The following is a 17,212-nucleotide window of genomic DNA, read 5'->3' on the forward strand; positions in this document are numbered from 1 at the left end:
TAAAGGATCTAGTCACTTCTGAAATCCTCTACTAACAATTAACAACAATATTCTGTGCAAAATTTTGCGAAAGAAATGAAATACAATTGCAGCGTGCATCTACATTTTTGGAAGTAGAGATTAACTTTTCGTGTTTTTACTTCATCGAAGTTAAGTTCCAAATATATGCGTGTTCAGTAAATGTTTGCAGTAATTGGGAAAGATAAAGTGTAATCCAATTTAAGTTTGTGAAAATGAGTAATTCGTATCCAAATCGGAGTTAGCACCAAAATATTGCACAAATTGCTTGCACAAGTGGCCCATACAAAATAAACAGGCTCTGTATTTTTAGCTGACGTTGTTATTCGATAATGATGTGCTACATTTTCACTACGGCCTGAGGAGACTAGTAATCCTCCTTGTACTAGATGTTTTTGTCTTGAAAGTATCTTTTAAATGTCTGAGCACTTTAAGGAACAGACCTTTATTAATGTCTTTTAAGTTAATTAAATTTAAGTCTTTTATTCAATTTCCAGTCGCAAAGATTTTATGGTATTTGATTGTCTAATAAATTTGTACCATATTAATTATCATTATTCTTATGAATTATAATACTTTCTGTGGTGACCCGTTTTCCATCTGGTTAGCCCAATTTGTAGAATGAATTTATACGTAGTAGCATTATTTTGCCACTGATCATTTACCTTCAAAATCTCTGAGATTCCAATTTAGTAAAAAACGTATAGAAAATTAAAGAGAACTAAGATGAAAATAAAAATAACCCAGCATATCACACCAGAAATACTGTAAAAATTTAATGTATTTATATTATGTTGGTCTTTTTCCTATGTATTTACAACTATTTAATGAACAACAGTGGAATAATAGTGTAATACTCTTTTATGTCCTTTCGACTTTAACATATAATGTTAATAACTTTCCTGTACCATGAAATACTTTGAATCTTCCTTTTATGGCTATATTTTGTCATAGGAGGATACACTAGCTTACTTAAATCTCAATAGTTGGGTTTATAGGTTGCTGCCAACCTTTTTTCTTTCTCTCAACCAATGCTCCAGTGAACATTCTTGCGTGTGTGTGTGCATGTATTGATTGTGTGGTTGTACATTTTGCATTTATCTGATTGTTTACTCAGAATAAATTTCTAGGAGTAGAATTGCTGAGTCAAAGGACATGCACATTGAAATTGTTTATATGAAGGTGTTACCTTTGGAAAATGGTGTATGAATATGCAATTTTTATTTTCCATTGACTGTATGGAATTGCCTAACTTCTCATATCCTGGGCCACACTGAATGCCACAATTCTTTGAAATTTTTGCTAGTCTGATAGATGAAAAATTATATCTCCTAAAGAAATACTCCTTTGTCTCCCACAGCCTTCCTTACGCATATGATTTTGATAATTTTTAAGGAACTGTTTTTTTACAAGCTTGTGTCAGAAGGCTAAATATTTGTGAGGTCTCTGTTGCTATCCTGACTAAACAAAACAAGTTATTGCTGGACTCCATGGCTCACACCTGTAATCTCAACACTTTGGGAGGCAGGGGTGGGAGGATTGCTTGAGGCCAGGAATTTAAGACCAGCCCGGGAGATATAGCAAGACGTCATCTCTACAAAAACTAAATATAAAAATAAAAAAATTAACCTGGCGCAGTGGCACACGCCTGTAGTCCCAGCTACTCGGGAGGCTGAGTCGGGAGGATTGCTTGAGCTCAGGAGTTCCAGGTTCCGGTAAGCTATGACTGAGCACCTGCACTCCAGCGTGGCAACAGAGCAAGACCTTGTCTCTTTAAAAAAAAGAATACGACTGCTTTATTTGATGTTTTACTACTAAAAGCTTTTAAGATTCACCCTTGCCTCTTCTTGTACCCTTAATCTGGGCAGTATGATAAAAAAAAAAAAAAAAAAAAAAAAAAAAAGGCCAGGGTGCTCCCACCTTTGGTGCCAGGAGAGATTCAAACCACAAAAACCCCAACATTCATGCAGGAAGGCTCACACCAGAGCCTACCCCCTAACCACAATAAAACCCTAAGACCTGTCTCTTTTCACTGTTTTCTCAAATCATTTTCAGATCAGCTTGAGAGGACTGCCCTACTTTCCCCAGAGAAGTCTCATTATGTATGAAATAAACCACTTCATACCCTCTCGGGGTGTGTGTGTGTGTGTGTGTGTGTGTGTGTGTGTGTGTGTGTATGTAAATGTAGTCACTGTCTTGACATCCAAACCAAATCTTGAGTGGGAGGTTCCATTCTGAGTTTTTGCCAACAGGTACTCAGTAGACTTGATGTGAAATTGCATCTAAATGGCAACTGCATAAGACACTACTTATGGCGTATTGAACCTTCAAGAAAAAACTTCTAAAATTCCATCATTAGCTAATACTCTCAGCTTCTCATGCCCCTCTAGAATACTGAAAAGAGACAACTTTGGTGACCACAAAAAACTCTTCCTATTATTTTTATTTAATCTTTGAATAGATTGTGGATTTATATGGTTCAAAAAATTGTAAATATAAAAACTACGGGAAAAGTCCCTTCAACCTCTGTTTCCCTTCCACCCAGTTCTCACTCCTCACTCCCAACCTTGGCAACCCTGTAATTTATTTCTTATATGTTGTTTCATAGTTTCTTTAACTGTATACAAGCAAATAGAATTACAGAATTATTTTCCACCTTATAAGCAAAATATGTCATATTATTCACACTGTTCCATTGTCAATAGGTATTTACTCTTTACATATTAGTACCAGATAGAACTCCTAATTCTTTTCTTTGAAGATGCATGGATATGGCTGCATTTGTTTAATAAATTTCCTCATCAACAGACATGGGGTAGTCAGATTTCTAAGATAACCTGGAATGATCCTACAATTATTCCCTTGTGTGATCACCTCCTTTTGAGTATCAACAAAACCTAGTGACTCACCGCTAATGAACAGAATATGGCACAAGTGATCTGATGTTACTTCTGTGATTAGGGCTTTCATCTTGATAACAGACTCAATTGCCTTCCTAGTTTGCACTCTTTGATGATGAGAGCTGTCATTATAGAGAGGCCTACAAGTCAAGAAATAGAGGGAGGTCCTGGCCAGCCCCAGTAAAAATCAAAGGTCTTCAATCCAATAGCCTGTGAAAAACTAAATTCTGCCACCAACCGTGTCAGCTTGGTAGTGAATACTACTACCCGAGTTGAGCCTTGAGATGGCTAGAACCCAATCTTTAGTTACGAAATTCTATTACAAAAGAAAAACCCATATTGCAAACCTGATACTTTGTACTTTATAATTGAGACAGAGGATTTTGTTTATGCTTCAAATTGCCTGGTTATATCTGTCTTTTGTTGATTAGAATTTACCATTTTTTAAGCATGAGACATTGATAAAATTTCTGGCACTCTTAAGAGAGTTATTTTAAACACGTAATAGTATAGACAATCTGCAGCTATCTACAAGTATCTATTTGTTGACACAATGGAAACATTATTTGAAAACAGTGTCCCAAAGTGTACTAGGCTGAAGTTCGGTATTTTGTAAAAATATTAAATAAATAGTTTAAGTAAATTATTGGAAAAATATTGGCTCAACAAAGCATCATTATTTTTCAGGTTCTAATGAGGGAAATGGTGTCTACCTCCCACCAACAGGTGTAGAATGTGAAATTCTGAAAATGTGGGCATAGGATCTAAATGTCAAGCAGCCCCCCAAAAGACAAAGTTCCCTACATTAAAATAGGTAAATTAGACACTTCTGCAGTTTGTCTGCTTAAACAGCTATTGGGAAGGACACCTCCTTTAAGCCTCTCTAAGTGATACTTAAATCTTACCTGTAGTCATCTATGTTGAGTTAAAATCTACTTTCTCTTATATTATTAAAGCTGCACCAATTTTGTTTTGGATACTGTTTGGATGATACATATTTTTCTATCCCTTTCAATTTTTTGGAGTCTTTATATTTTAACCCAGTCTCTTGAAAAATAAAAGATAGATTGAACCAAATTAAAATAAAAATGCAACATATCACAATTTCTATCACTATATGCTTATATTAGAAAAGAAAAATCTGAAATTGATAAACTTTCAAGAATCATCTCCTTCTATAAAAGAGTAAAATAAGCCCAAATAAAGCAGAAGGAAGGAAATAGTAAAGAACAGAAATCAATGAAGTTGAAAATTTAAAAAATAAAATAAGGAAAATCAATGAAAGAACGAACTGGTTTTTTGAAAAGACCAGTAACATTGCCAGACTTCATGCAGGACTGATAGAGAAAACACAAATGACCAATGTTTGAATGAAACAGGGAATATCACTGCAGACATCAAAAGGGATGATAAGAAAATACTATGAATAACTTTACAAACATAAATTTAACAAGTTACATAAAATGGATCAATTCCTAGAAAACCATATTCTAACAAAACTATCCAATATACAATACATAATTTTAATAGCCCTACACTATTAAGAAAATTGAATTTGTAATTTGATAACCTCCCAAAAAGAATTATCTAGGCCCAGATTGTGTCATTGGAAAACTATACCAAATGTTTAAAAAAGAATTAACTATGAGTTCTACACTATTTCTTCCGGAAAGTAGAAGACATAGGAACATTGCCCAGTCTATTTTATGAAGTTGGCATTACCTTGATATCAAGTCACAGATAGTACAGAAGAAAACTACAGACAAATATTACTTATGAATATATTAATAGATGCAAAAATAACAAAATATCAGCAAATAAAATTTATCAATATATAAGACGAATTACCAAGTGAAGTCTGTCAATCCATGTAAGCTGCTGTATTAACAAGCTAAAGAAGAAAAAGTACATAATTGATACAGAAAAAGCATTTGACAGAATTCGATATCCTTTCCTGATATCCATTCATGATAAGGAATAGAGGGAAATTTCCTAACTCTATAAAAGACATCTACAAAAATCCTTCAGTTAACAGGACACTTAAATGATTAAAGACTAAATACTTCCATGTGACTGGGAACAAAACAAAGATCTCTGTTGTCACAACTCTTATTCAGCATAGTGTGGGAAATTTTAGCCTGTGCAATAAAGTAAGAAAATAAAATAAAATACATACAGATTTGAAAATAAGAAATGAAACTGTCTTAATTTGCAGATGACATCATTGTCTATGTAGAAAATCCCAAGGAGTCTACAAAAACCTCTGGAATAAATACAAGGTATACATAAAAATATCAATTGTTTGGTTACATACGAACAATGAACATGTGGAAACCATAATTAAAAATACATTACCATTTATAATAACTCAAGAAATATTTAGGTACAAATCTAACAAAACATACAGAACTTGTATGCTAAAATCCACAAAACATTGATGAAAAAAATCAAAGGTCTTAAGGGAGACACATACTGTATTCCTGATTGGAAATGTCAACATATTAAAAATGCCAGTTTCCTCCAAACTGATATCCAGGTTTGATGCAAATACTATTCCCAATAAGATTTGCTATAGATATAGACAAGGTTATTCTAAAATTTATATGGAAAGGCAAAGAAACTAAAATAAATAAAACAATTTTGAAAAAGTAAAATAGAATGAGAGGAATCATTCCACTCAATTTCAAGGCCTATTATTAATCAAGATGATGTAGTACTGGCAGAAGGATAGACACAAAGATCAGTGGAACAAAGTAGAGTATCTAGAGATAGATCCACACAAGTATGCCAACTGATTTTTGGCAAAGGTGCAGAAACAACTCAGTGAAATAAAGATGGCTTTTTTAAACAAATGGTCATGGAGCAATTTGACTCCGTAAGCCAAAACAAACAAAACAACAACAAAGAACCACCCCCAACACACACACACAATGAATTTCTACCTAAGTCCTATATCATAAACAAAATTAACTCAAAATAGATAACAGACTTAAATGTAAAACATAAAGATATAAAACCTATAGAAAGAAATATAGAAGAATATCTTCCTAATTTGGGATAGAAAATAGCTCTTAGACTTAACACCAAAAGGACAGTTCATAAAAGGCAAAACTGATAAATTGAATCTCATCAAAATTTAAAAACATTTGCTCTGTAAAATAGCTCATTAAAAAGAGTTAAAGAAAAGCTACACACTGGGATAAAATATTTGCAAACCACATATCCAACAAAGGACTAATATCTAGAATATATAAAGAATTCTCAACCCTCAACAGTATAATACAAAATCCAGTTAGAAAATGGGCAGATGACATAAACAAGATGTATCAATGAAGAGAATATTCAGATGGCAAATAAGCACATGAAAAGATGTTCAACATCAATAGTCATTAGAGGTAAGCAAATTAAAATCATGAGATACTACTACACATCTATCAGAATGGCAACCATAAAAATAGCAACACCACCAAATGTTGGTAAGGATACAGAGAAACTGGATTACTTATACATATGGTGGAAATATAAAATGGTACAGCCGCTCCAGAAAACACTTTCCCAGTTTCTTAAACATCTAAACACACAGCCAACCATATGACCTGGCAATTGCACTTTTGGAATTTATCACAGAGAAACTTAATGTTTACATAAAAACCCAGATATGGATGTTTACGTTTGTGACAGCGCCAAACTGAAAAGAATCTCACTGTCTTTCAAACTTATTCATTTTTATTGTTTTTATTTTTAGAGACAGTCTTGCTGTGTTGCCCTGGCTGGAGTGCAGTGGTGCAACCTCAAAAACTCCTGGGCTCAAGTGATACTCCTGCCTCAGACCCCCAAAGCAGTGGGATTATAGGCATGTCTAGCTCAGCCTTCAGAATGTTTAAATAAACTGTCGTACCTTCACACTGTGGAGTACTACTCAGAAATATAAAGGAGTGAATGATTGATACACACAATTTGGACGAACATTCAGAGAATTACACTGAATGAAAAACCAGTCCCCCAAAATTGTATACTACATACTTCCGTTTATATAACATAGTGAAATTCAAAGTTATAGAAGTGGAGAACAGATGAGCGTTGCCAATGATTAAGGAGAAGGTGGGAGTGGGAGAAACAGTGGGGGTGGCTATAAAAGGGCATCATTTAAGATCTTTGTGGTGATGGAAATATTCTGCATCTTAACTGTATCAATGTCAATAGCTTGGTTGTGACACTGTACTATAGTTTTGCAAGATGTTAATACTGGGAAAACAGAGTAATGGATATGTAGGCTGTCTCTGTAACATTTCTTACAACCCCATGTTAATCTACAATTATCTCTAAATAAAAAGTTTAAAAAATATACAAGCACCACTTCTACTACATACCATGTGTGCCTGCCTTTACTTCGTAATACTGAGGCTGCTGACGTTGCATACAAGAAAAGCAAGTACAACAACACAACAACAACAAAAACCCTGTTACATAATTTCTAACACTGTGCATGACCATCTTTCACTCTGCAGTTATATTGCTGTTACTTTAAATGCCTCTCATCAACAATTATCTCAACTGCTGATTCAATGTATTTGAATGTGGTTAGTCTACACTTGTGGCCAGGTGCTTATAGATGTTACAAAAGGTTACCTACTAATGGGAAGCTAAGAATTCTCATTTGAACAAAACTTTAACAGTGAAAATAAGTCATCTTCTAAGTACTGGTTAACAAACAATTATAGATAGGAATGTTAGAAAGCAATGTAGATGTCTGGATCACTAATGTACAAAAATGGGACTTCATTTTTTTGGTGGCTTAATGATTTTTGGGCCTGCAAATTGCCTAGTACTACCCAACAGTGTGTTGCAGGAGTAATCATGTGCCATCTCTTGGGAGGTATAGAAATGACTAATACTGAAGTAGTGATGAGCATAAATTATGCCTTGAGATATGTATAATACTGTAATGGAATATGAAAGTATGATGATTTATTTTGATGATAAGAGTCATGGAAAAGATTGTGGTTTGTTGCCCACATTCGTAATTGAAGAAACTGATAAATTATACTTAGACGCCAATGAAGATGATGACATATTTTTTTTCCCAGCAAGGTCATAGACCCCTGATATCAAACCCCATGCTAAGTATGTTTACAGGTTGCTAAGAGTGATCTGATAAAGAGGGGAAAATTAATGATGTAGGAGAGAGAGGCATAAATGTAGAAAAGAGAAGGCAAGAGTGTAAGATCCATAACACAAATGGAGAAGTGTTGACATTTCACAAGGGCAGGAGCTTCCATCCGTGTTAAGAGGAGGGAACAGATGGAGAATGGGTGCAAATGTATATACCTTGCAGGATTTAGTAATGAGAAACTGAAACTGCTACTTGATGGCTCCATTTTTCCAGTGAGTTACAAGGCAGGGACACTATGTCAGAGTGGAGAGGTTGGGTAGGTTGTACAGGTGAAATAGTCATTTTGAAAACTAGGAAAGTGAACAGATTAGGAAAGTGTATAGGATTGCAAGACATTGTTGAATAACCATAGATTTCCTGTGAACCAGCTGGCAGTATTGAACTTTCTTGTTGCACAATATTCAGCTATAGGTTGCTTATAAGTCTACCAATATCTTGAAAACAATGTTTAAATGTCGCAATGTTGATATAATTTCTAATTATTTATAATTATTATTTTCTACTTATTTCATCCTACAAGAAAGGAAGCTACAAATAGGCAATAAAATGATCAAAGGGAACATTACATGTCAGGACAGAACAAATTAAAATTTATATAATTCAGATCTGACTAAAACTATCAGAATTTATAACTAATTACCAAATATAATAATTTGTCTTTTGACTGTAACTTCAACATTAGGATTCTTGAGGAGAAAGGTCTTAAACATGGCTTAGAAATGCTAATATAATCTGTGTTTGTTTTATTTCAGTATGGGCCAATATTTACAGTCTTTGCCATGGGAAACCGAATGACTTTTGTTACTGAGGAAGAAGGAATTAATGTGTTTCTAAAATCCAAAAAAATAGATTTTGAACTAGCAGTGCAAAATATCGTTTATCATACAGGTAAGGAATATTTTCAGATAGTCCATTCGAAATCCAACATTGGAATCCAGGAGTAGTTTTAGGTAAAAATTACATCCTCACTCCTTTATCAAGAATGATGAAGGTCCATTATTTTATTCTTGAGGTATGGGTAGAAGAGGAAAGAGTTATGGGTAGAAGAGTTTGGCCATTGAAACGCAAATGAATGGCAGCCTCATAAATTTAGATTTGAATTAGACACGTGAAAGTGATAAGGTTACCTCATTGATGTTTTCTTTAGAGAATATTTGGAATCTGTATCATGTTACAGCTTCCAAGATGTCACTAATTCTGTTCTACCGCTGTGTGTACAGTGTTCTACAGGCTACAGCTCTTGGACTGATTACGTGCTATTCAGTCCCCGAAACTAGAATTCCATAGCTTAGTAAATCCTTTACCGTGGCATTTCCTGACATATTTTGTAGGGCTGTTACAGTAAGTGGGAGCTTGACTTGCCCTTTCACAAATCCTCTGTCTTCAGAGACTGCCAGATTGTATAGTCAGCATGCTTCCAGTACGGCTGTCTGCCTTCATTTCTTCCTAGGCTGCAAATGTGTGTACTGGGGTCATGTGTCCTCCCTGGAATGCAGAGCTAGTTCATTTTGTGTCTGGTTCTTTTTTGTGCTTTCACAATGTTTTTGTTTGCTTCTATTCTCTGTGACTTCTTTCTCTCTGTTTGCCTTTTTTCTTCTTTGGTTCCTTTTCATGTAACCTTTTGTGCATTTCTTGCCATTAAGATAAGAAAGTTTGTTTTAAAAACTACCAGTAATCAAGAGAATTATATATATTTTTTTCTTCTTGCATGCATGATATCACAACCTGTTGGTGAAATTCTTTGATTATTTAGTGCTTCTTGATACTTGGACTATGGAATTTCAGATCAAATAATAGAAATATTTTGAAGGCCTTTGATCTGTAGAGTCACATATCCCTTTAAAAAAATTTGCTAAGTTAACAGAGGTGTATGGAAATGATTGAGTTTTTTTCACCTGGGCCTCCTCTGGGGACTTTCATGCTTAAATATTTCTGTTGAACAGATGAAATATATTAATATTTATTCTTGAGTCAGCTTCCCTTTCCTCCCATATATTCCCCAACCATAGAGAAGATGTATGCTCAGGAAATCTAAAAACTGTTTTTCATTAACTTACACAAAATGTAACTTACACGTAATAGCACGATGAAATACAAACTTAAAACTTATTCTTTGAAAAAGTTACTTTAATAAAATGACAACAGTGGGCACAGGGGACTACTGGAGGGAGGGGGACGGGTGGCAAAGGTTGAAAAACTATTGAGTACTGTGCTCATTACCTGAGTGATAGGATTAATCATGCCCCAAACTTCAGCATAACACAATATACTCATATAACAAACCTGCACATGTACCCTCTGAATCTAAATTTTTTTTTTAAAGAAAAAGTTACTTCAAAGTCAATAAAACAAGGTGAAAGAAAAATATAGAGAAATGAGTAAAAAATAAACTCCAATTTTTAATTAGGAGAGTGTGTTGTAGAGGGAGCATGAATACTAATATAAAGAAAATAGTAGGCTGAAAGCTATTCATGGTGTTAGGAAAGGCTCCTGGTGGAAGTAATATTCAAGAAGACACTTGAAGGACAAATAGAAATGTGCAGCATAAGTTTAAAGCTCATAGGTATAAGTGTGTGGGATTGGGTGGGAGTAGATATGGGTATAACGAAGGGGAGAACATTCTGAACAGACAGAACAGCCTCTGAAATGCTAGGATATGTAAAATATGTGTTTTTAATGTATCTGGACTATAGATTTGGAGGGAGAAGGGTTGAAAATACCAGCTCTCTTGATCATCCATTTATAGATTATCCCTTAAAGTGAATAAAGTTCCACCATCTCACAGAATACATTGAATCTTTTTTGTTTGTTTGTTTTGAGATAAAGTCTCTCTCTGTCGCTCAGGCTGGAGTGCAGTGGTGTGATCTCAGCTCACTGCAACTCTACTTTGTGGGTTCAAGTGATTCTTCTGCCTCAGGCTCCCCAGTAACTCGGATTACGGGTGCCCACCACAGCCAGGTAATTTTCCTATTTTTAGTAGAGACGGGGTTTCACCATGTTTGGTCAGGCTGGTCTGGAACTCCTGACCTCAAGTGATCCACCTGCCTCGGCCTCCCAAAGTGCTGGGATTACAGGTTTGAGCCACCATGCTCAGCAGAGAATATGTTGAGTCTTTATCTACTTTTATTTACGGGAGGTGACCTTATGTACTGGGAGGACTTTGGCTGTAGTCCCTGCTGACCAAATAATAGTAGAGATATATTGACTGTGTGTTTCAAGGAGTTGTTGCTTATTTTGAAAATAGTTTTCTTTGTTCATAGCATCAATTCCAAAGAATGTCTTTTTAGCACTGCATGAAAAACTCTATATTATGTTGAAAGGGAAAATGGGGACTGTCAATCTCCATCAATTTACGGGGCAACTGACTGAAGAATTACATGAACAACTGGAGAATTTAGGCACTCATGGGACAATGGACCTGAACAACTTAGTAAGGTAAATAGATGCATTAATATGATTTAGTCTTGCTTTTTGTTTTAAATAAAAAAATTGAAACCTATACATTGGACTTCAAACATTGTCAGGTTGATTAATGAAATCTACCTAACTAGGCTATTAAGAGATTATTTTAATCTTTTAAATTCTTTTTTTTTTTTTTTTTTGAGACAGAATCTTGCTCTGTCACCAATCTTTTAAATTCTAATTCAGTTTAGCATTTCTATTTTATGGTGAGCAAATAAGCCAATGCAATCATTGTAATATATTTGCAGTAATTTCTCCTTAGTCATTCCATACATTTTTGTATAAACTACATGGATTTTCTTCTTATAATTTTCATACTTCCCCATTAGAATTTTGATAAAACCTTCAGTGCAATTTGCAATTATTAGAACAAGAGGACGTTGAGAGGATAGGAGAGAGAATGGAATCACAAAGTGGTGAAAAAGGTCCAGGAGATGTTTTTGTTACTTAACAAGTGGCTCAGGCAAAGTCAGTGTGGGCCTCAGGACTGAGCTCCAGGGTCCTTTATTAATGGAGATCCCAAGAGACAGGGAAGAGCAGCAGACAGAGTCAGCCCCGTTCTGAAGCTTTCTGGAAAAGTTAAAAGTCTGGGCATGGGAACCGTGAAAAAAATTTCCCACGTGCATAAAGAGATTTGGTAAGTTGAAGTTACCTGAGTCACGTTGCCATCTCAGCAGGATCCTGGAATGCCCAAGGCAAGATTCAGCAGTTCAGACTCAAACAGAAAGACAGTGAACATTTTGTTAGAGGTCCAGTAATGGGGGCTGGAGGGGGGACACAAAAACAAACAACCAAATTAAAAAATGTGCTGAAGCGTACCCAGTATCTATAATGAAATGAATATATTGAAATGAACAAAATATTCCTGGATATTTTTGAAACTTTGGGTGAATGAGATTATGAAAGGATGGTAAATAAAAATTAAATAAACAAGTATTAAGTGTTTTAAGGCATGTTAACAATATTTTATATTCTTTATCTTAAGTTTGCTACAGTAATCACTTTATTATCTTAATGGTAAAACTTATTGATGATATGTACTGTATTTCAATAGGCAGTAGTTTGAATTTATGGGATCCTGTGAGAAATTAGGAAATTTGGTGACTAATATTGCCCTGATTCCTTGTTTTTGTTTTTGTCGTTGTTGTTGTGGTTGCTGTCTAAAGGAATGGACTATATCTTAGCTACTATTATCTGCTAAATAAATTCTTGTTGAATTGTATTAGATCAATGTATTTATTATCTCATATTTGTCAGAGCCTAATATGCTTGTTTAGAAAGCATTTAAATATCTTCAGATTAATCAAACCACAATTTCAGTTCCCCCTGTATTATCTTGACCACAGTAAGCAAATATCAAAACTTCTTAAGAGTGACTTTTTCCCAAGAGAATCTGTCACCTATTATCTGCCCCTCATATATCGCTATGAAATAGCGCCCTGCTTTGTATCCTTTGCCTTTCTTCTTTGGTCTTTGGGTCTAACTTTCTGTGTTTCTGTCTTTGTAGACATCTCCTTTATCCAGTCACAGTGAATACGCTCTTTAATAAAAGTTGGTTTCCCACAAACAAGAAGAAAATCAAGGAGTTCCATCAGTATTTTCAAGCTTATGATGAAGATTTTGAGTATGGTTCCCAGTTGCCAGAGTGTCTTCTAAGGTAGCAGTTGTTTCCTATAATTAATTCATTGACCAAGCTTCTCTCAGCAACTGATACACCTCTTATTTTTCTGTTCTAAGTAGATGTAACCCCAGTTTAAGTGGGAGAGAAGCTGTTTCTTATGACCTGTTTTTGGTGTCTGTATGTGAATTGAGGGAGGACCAAAGAAGAGAGATGCTTTTCTTATTGTGATGAACAAAAACAAAAGAGAGAAAGAGATCGATGGGACTAAGAATGTATTTTGAGGCCTTTTATCCCATCTACAGCTTATTATTATTGCACTCGTTGCTACAGTCAAGATTCCTGCTAAATCATCAGTGTGAGCAGTCTCAGAATCAGACACTGTGCTCCTCATTCTCTCTGAGGCAAACATAGGCGTCATTAAATGCATTTCTCACAGTTGGTTCAGACAAGTGTTTGTAAAATGAGGCACATGCAAAGTAACTGCGCAATTTTGAAATTTCTTGGCAGTGGCTCTATATCTTTCTCCATTTGGGTTGCTATAACAAAGTATCATAGACTGGGAGGCTTATAAACAACAGGAATTTATTTCTCATCATCCTGGAAGCTGGAGGTCTGAGATGAGCATGCCAGTATGGTCACATTCTGATGAGGGCTATTTCTCATTGCCCTGGAGGCTGGGGGTCTGAGATGAGGGGGCCAGTATCCTCACATTCTGGTGAGGGCTCCTTCCAGGTTGCAGACTCCCAATTTTTCACTGCATTCTCACATGGTGAAAGGGGCAGACAGACTCCCTCAGACCCTGTTCATAGGAGTGCTACTCCTTTGCATGAGGGCTCTAGCCTCATGACCCAACTACCATCCAAACACCCCCACCTCCTAATAACATCACCTTGGGGGTTAGGATTTCAACATATAAAGATTTGGGAGGGACACAGACATTCAGACCATAGCCTACGTAGGCCATTCATCTACAATGGTGACTGTTCAGACAAGATTTAGAAGATTAGAGCAAGTCTGTTTTTCACGACTTAAGTCAGAGATTGATTCTGTGCATTGGGTTTTCATCTTCCTACAACTTACAGCAGCCACAGTAAAGGCAGACCAAGCAAGTTGTGGGTTCTGCCTTCTTATTCAGCACCAATGCAATGAGACTCTGAAGTTTTATTTACAAAAGACACTAAAATGTAGTTGCTCTGCCTCCCCAGTTGTCTTTGTGGACTAATAATTCCAAAGATAGACCTTTCATGAAATTATACCTGAAAATTAAGAATAAATTTGGAGAAATAATTTTAATTCCACAGACATCTATTTTTTATGCTGTGACTTGTTATTCCTAAAGTGCTTTCAAATTAATTTGTATATATATCTTTTTCTCATGTAGAAACTGGTCAAAGTCCAAAAAATGGTTCCTGGAACTGTTTGAGAAAAACATTCCAGATATAAAAGCATGTAAATCTGCAAAAAATAATTCCATGGTAAGTATTTCTTACCTTTTTTTTTTGCTAACGTAAAGATAGTAATAAATTATGGTTGTTAAAATGTATTTTGCTAAAACACATGAGATTGATTAGATACCATTTTTGTGTCAACCACTGTACTGGACATGTTGAGATACATTATTTCATTGTTACATAATCACAACAACCTATGTAGAACAGGTATCCTATTCCACATATGAAAAAACCAGAGACAACTAGCAAAACAAAAATACAATTCCGATGTTCTGTATTGATTTCTGTGTTATCATACAGTTGGCTGTGTCAGTAGCGACAGGTGAAAGTAATGGCAAATTGGAAAAGAGAACAAAGCCCTACAAAGTAGACTTTGTTGTTGATGCCACTACCATTAGTTGTTTCTTCAGATGCAAGGAGGGAAAATAGTATAATTTAAAAAGCCAGGCACTAGGAGTCTGAGCCCTAAGTGTTATTCCAGATCTGTGGTTCTTCAAATGTGGCCCATAAACCAACAGCACCAGCATCATTTGGGAATCACTCAGTCAGAAACGCTGCAGTAGGCCAGGCATGGTGGCTCACGCCTGTAATCCCAGCACTTTGGGGGGCCGAGGCAGGAGAATTGCTTAAGCCCAGGAGTTCGAGACAAGCCTGGGCAACATAGCAAGACCTCATCTCTACAAATAATGATAAAAAAAAATTAGCCAGACATGGTTGCACACACCTATGGTACCAGCTACTCAGGAGGCTAAGGTGGGAGGATCACACTTGAGCCCAGGCAGTCAAGGCTGCAGCAAGCCCTGATTGTGCTCCTGCACTCCAGCCTGGGTGACAGAGCGAGACCATGTCTGAAAAACGAACAAACAAACAAAAACCTCTGAGGTAGACAATCTGCTTTAACAAGCCTTACCTTTGGTTCAGATGCTTGCTAATGAATGGTTCTCACCTCTGCCTGCTCATTAGAATCACCTCCGGGAGCTTTTGAAAACTGTCTGAGACCAGGGTCTGCCCACAGAGACTGGGTTTCATTTGGTCTGGACTGCCTAGGCTCAAATCCAGTCACTGCTTGTGTAACCTTGGGCACAGTACCTAGTCTTTTGGCCTCAGTTTCCTCACCTACCTCATAAAGCTGTGGGAATTAAATGATTTAGTTTTTGTAAAGTGCTGAGAACAGAGGACTGGATAGGAGCTTATCATTATTATCATCATTTAAAAAATATCTTCAAATATTTTTATATTTAAAGATGGCATCAAAAGTTTTTGTTTGTTTTTAGTTAAACAGCAAGTATTATCACAAACAGCTTTGCTTAAAACTAGAAAGGAAGATGGCCTTAGGAAAAAAGACTATGTGAATGTTTAGGTATCTCCTTCCTGAGTAAAGGCAATAGGAAGCCATACTGGAAGGCCCTTCATTGACAAACTGTGTTTCAGCTAATATTTTTGTTTTATAAACACCCCAGACAAACACACATGTTCTTTGCATCATTTTTCAGGACTTAGGGGCAAAAGCACGTGTATATAAAAGATGTACCCAAATAGATCTGTAATCTATGGGCCTAGCAAACAGAGTTTTAAAATTCCCGGTTAAAATTCTCTACCAAGGCTGGGTGCTGTGACTCACGCCTGTAATCCCAGCACTTTGGGAGGCCAAGGCCAGTGAATCACCTGAGGTCAGGAGTTCTAGACCAGCCTAGCCAACATGGTGAAACCTCATCTCTACTAAAAATACAAAAATTACCCTGGCGTGGTGGTGTGCACCTGTAATTCCAGCTACTCAGGAGGCTGAGGCAGGAGAATCACTTGAACCCGGGAGGCAGAGGTTACGGTGAGCTGAGATTGCGCCACTGCACTCTAGCCTGGGCAACAGAGTGAAACGCCATCTCAAAAAAAAAGTAAAATTTCCTACCAACAATACCTCTAGAAGAGCATTTATTTTTCTTACTCTGAAGAAATGAGGTATTTTTAATCATAGGTACTCTTAACTCTCTTTTTATGTTAGTCCTTTTTCATGCTGGTGATAAAGGCATACCCGAGACTGGGCAATAAAAAAAAAAGGGGTTTAATGGTTCCACATGGCTGGGGAGGCCTCACAATCATGGTGGAAGGCAAGGAGGAGCAAGTCACATCTTACGTGGATGGTGGCAGGCAAAAGGAGAGAGCGCTTGTGTGGGGAAACTTCCCTTTGTAAAACAGTCAGATCTTGTGGGACTTACTGACCGTCACGAGAACAGCACTAGAAAGACCTGCTCCCATGATTCGGTTACCTCCCACTGAATCCCTACCACAACATGTGGGAATTCAAGATGAGATTTCGGTGGCTTCATAGCCAAACCATATCATTATTTGAATAAAAACAAAATTTGAATTCTGCTGAAGCTAATCCAGTGTTTAAAACTTTAGGAGAGAATTCAACTTGAACATCCATGAGCAGTTTAACTTTCTTTTTTGATGTATCGCAGCTCTGTTTTCCTCTAGCAGTGTTCACACTGAGCTTGTGTGTGTGTGTGTTTTGTGTCGCTGTTTTTTTTTTTTTTTTTTTTTTTTTTTTTTTTTTTGTGATGGAGTCTTGCTCTGTCACCCAGGCTGA

At 36.2% G+C, this 17,212-nt stretch overlaps 1 protein-coding gene across 2 annotated transcripts in view; it reads left to right on the forward strand.

Moving 5' to 3' along the window:
* The window catches only part of LOC104656795 (24-hydroxycholesterol 7-alpha-hydroxylase), a 101,380-nt gene that overhangs the window by 577 nt on the left and 83,591 nt on the right, over nucleotides 1-17,212 (forward strand). The window contains exons 2-5 of one of the 2 annotated variants that reach the window (XM_010356489.2): nucleotides 8,844-8,979; nucleotides 11,352-11,526; nucleotides 13,061-13,210; nucleotides 14,556-14,649. In XM_010356489.2, the coding sequence (XP_010354791.1) occupies nucleotides 8,844-8,979; nucleotides 11,352-11,526; nucleotides 13,061-13,210; nucleotides 14,556-14,649 (555 nt within the window). The remainder of the gene's footprint in view (nucleotides 1-8,843; nucleotides 8,980-11,351; nucleotides 11,527-13,060; nucleotides 13,211-14,555; nucleotides 14,650-17,212) is intronic. The other variant, XM_010356492.2, reaches the window with a different exon arrangement.

This window comes from Rhinopithecus roxellana, chromosome 4 (assembly GCF_007565055.1).
Source record: "Rhinopithecus roxellana isolate Shanxi Qingling chromosome 4, ASM756505v1, whole genome shotgun sequence".
Taxonomy (NCBI): domain Eukaryota; kingdom Metazoa; phylum Chordata; class Mammalia; order Primates; family Cercopithecidae; genus Rhinopithecus; species Rhinopithecus roxellana.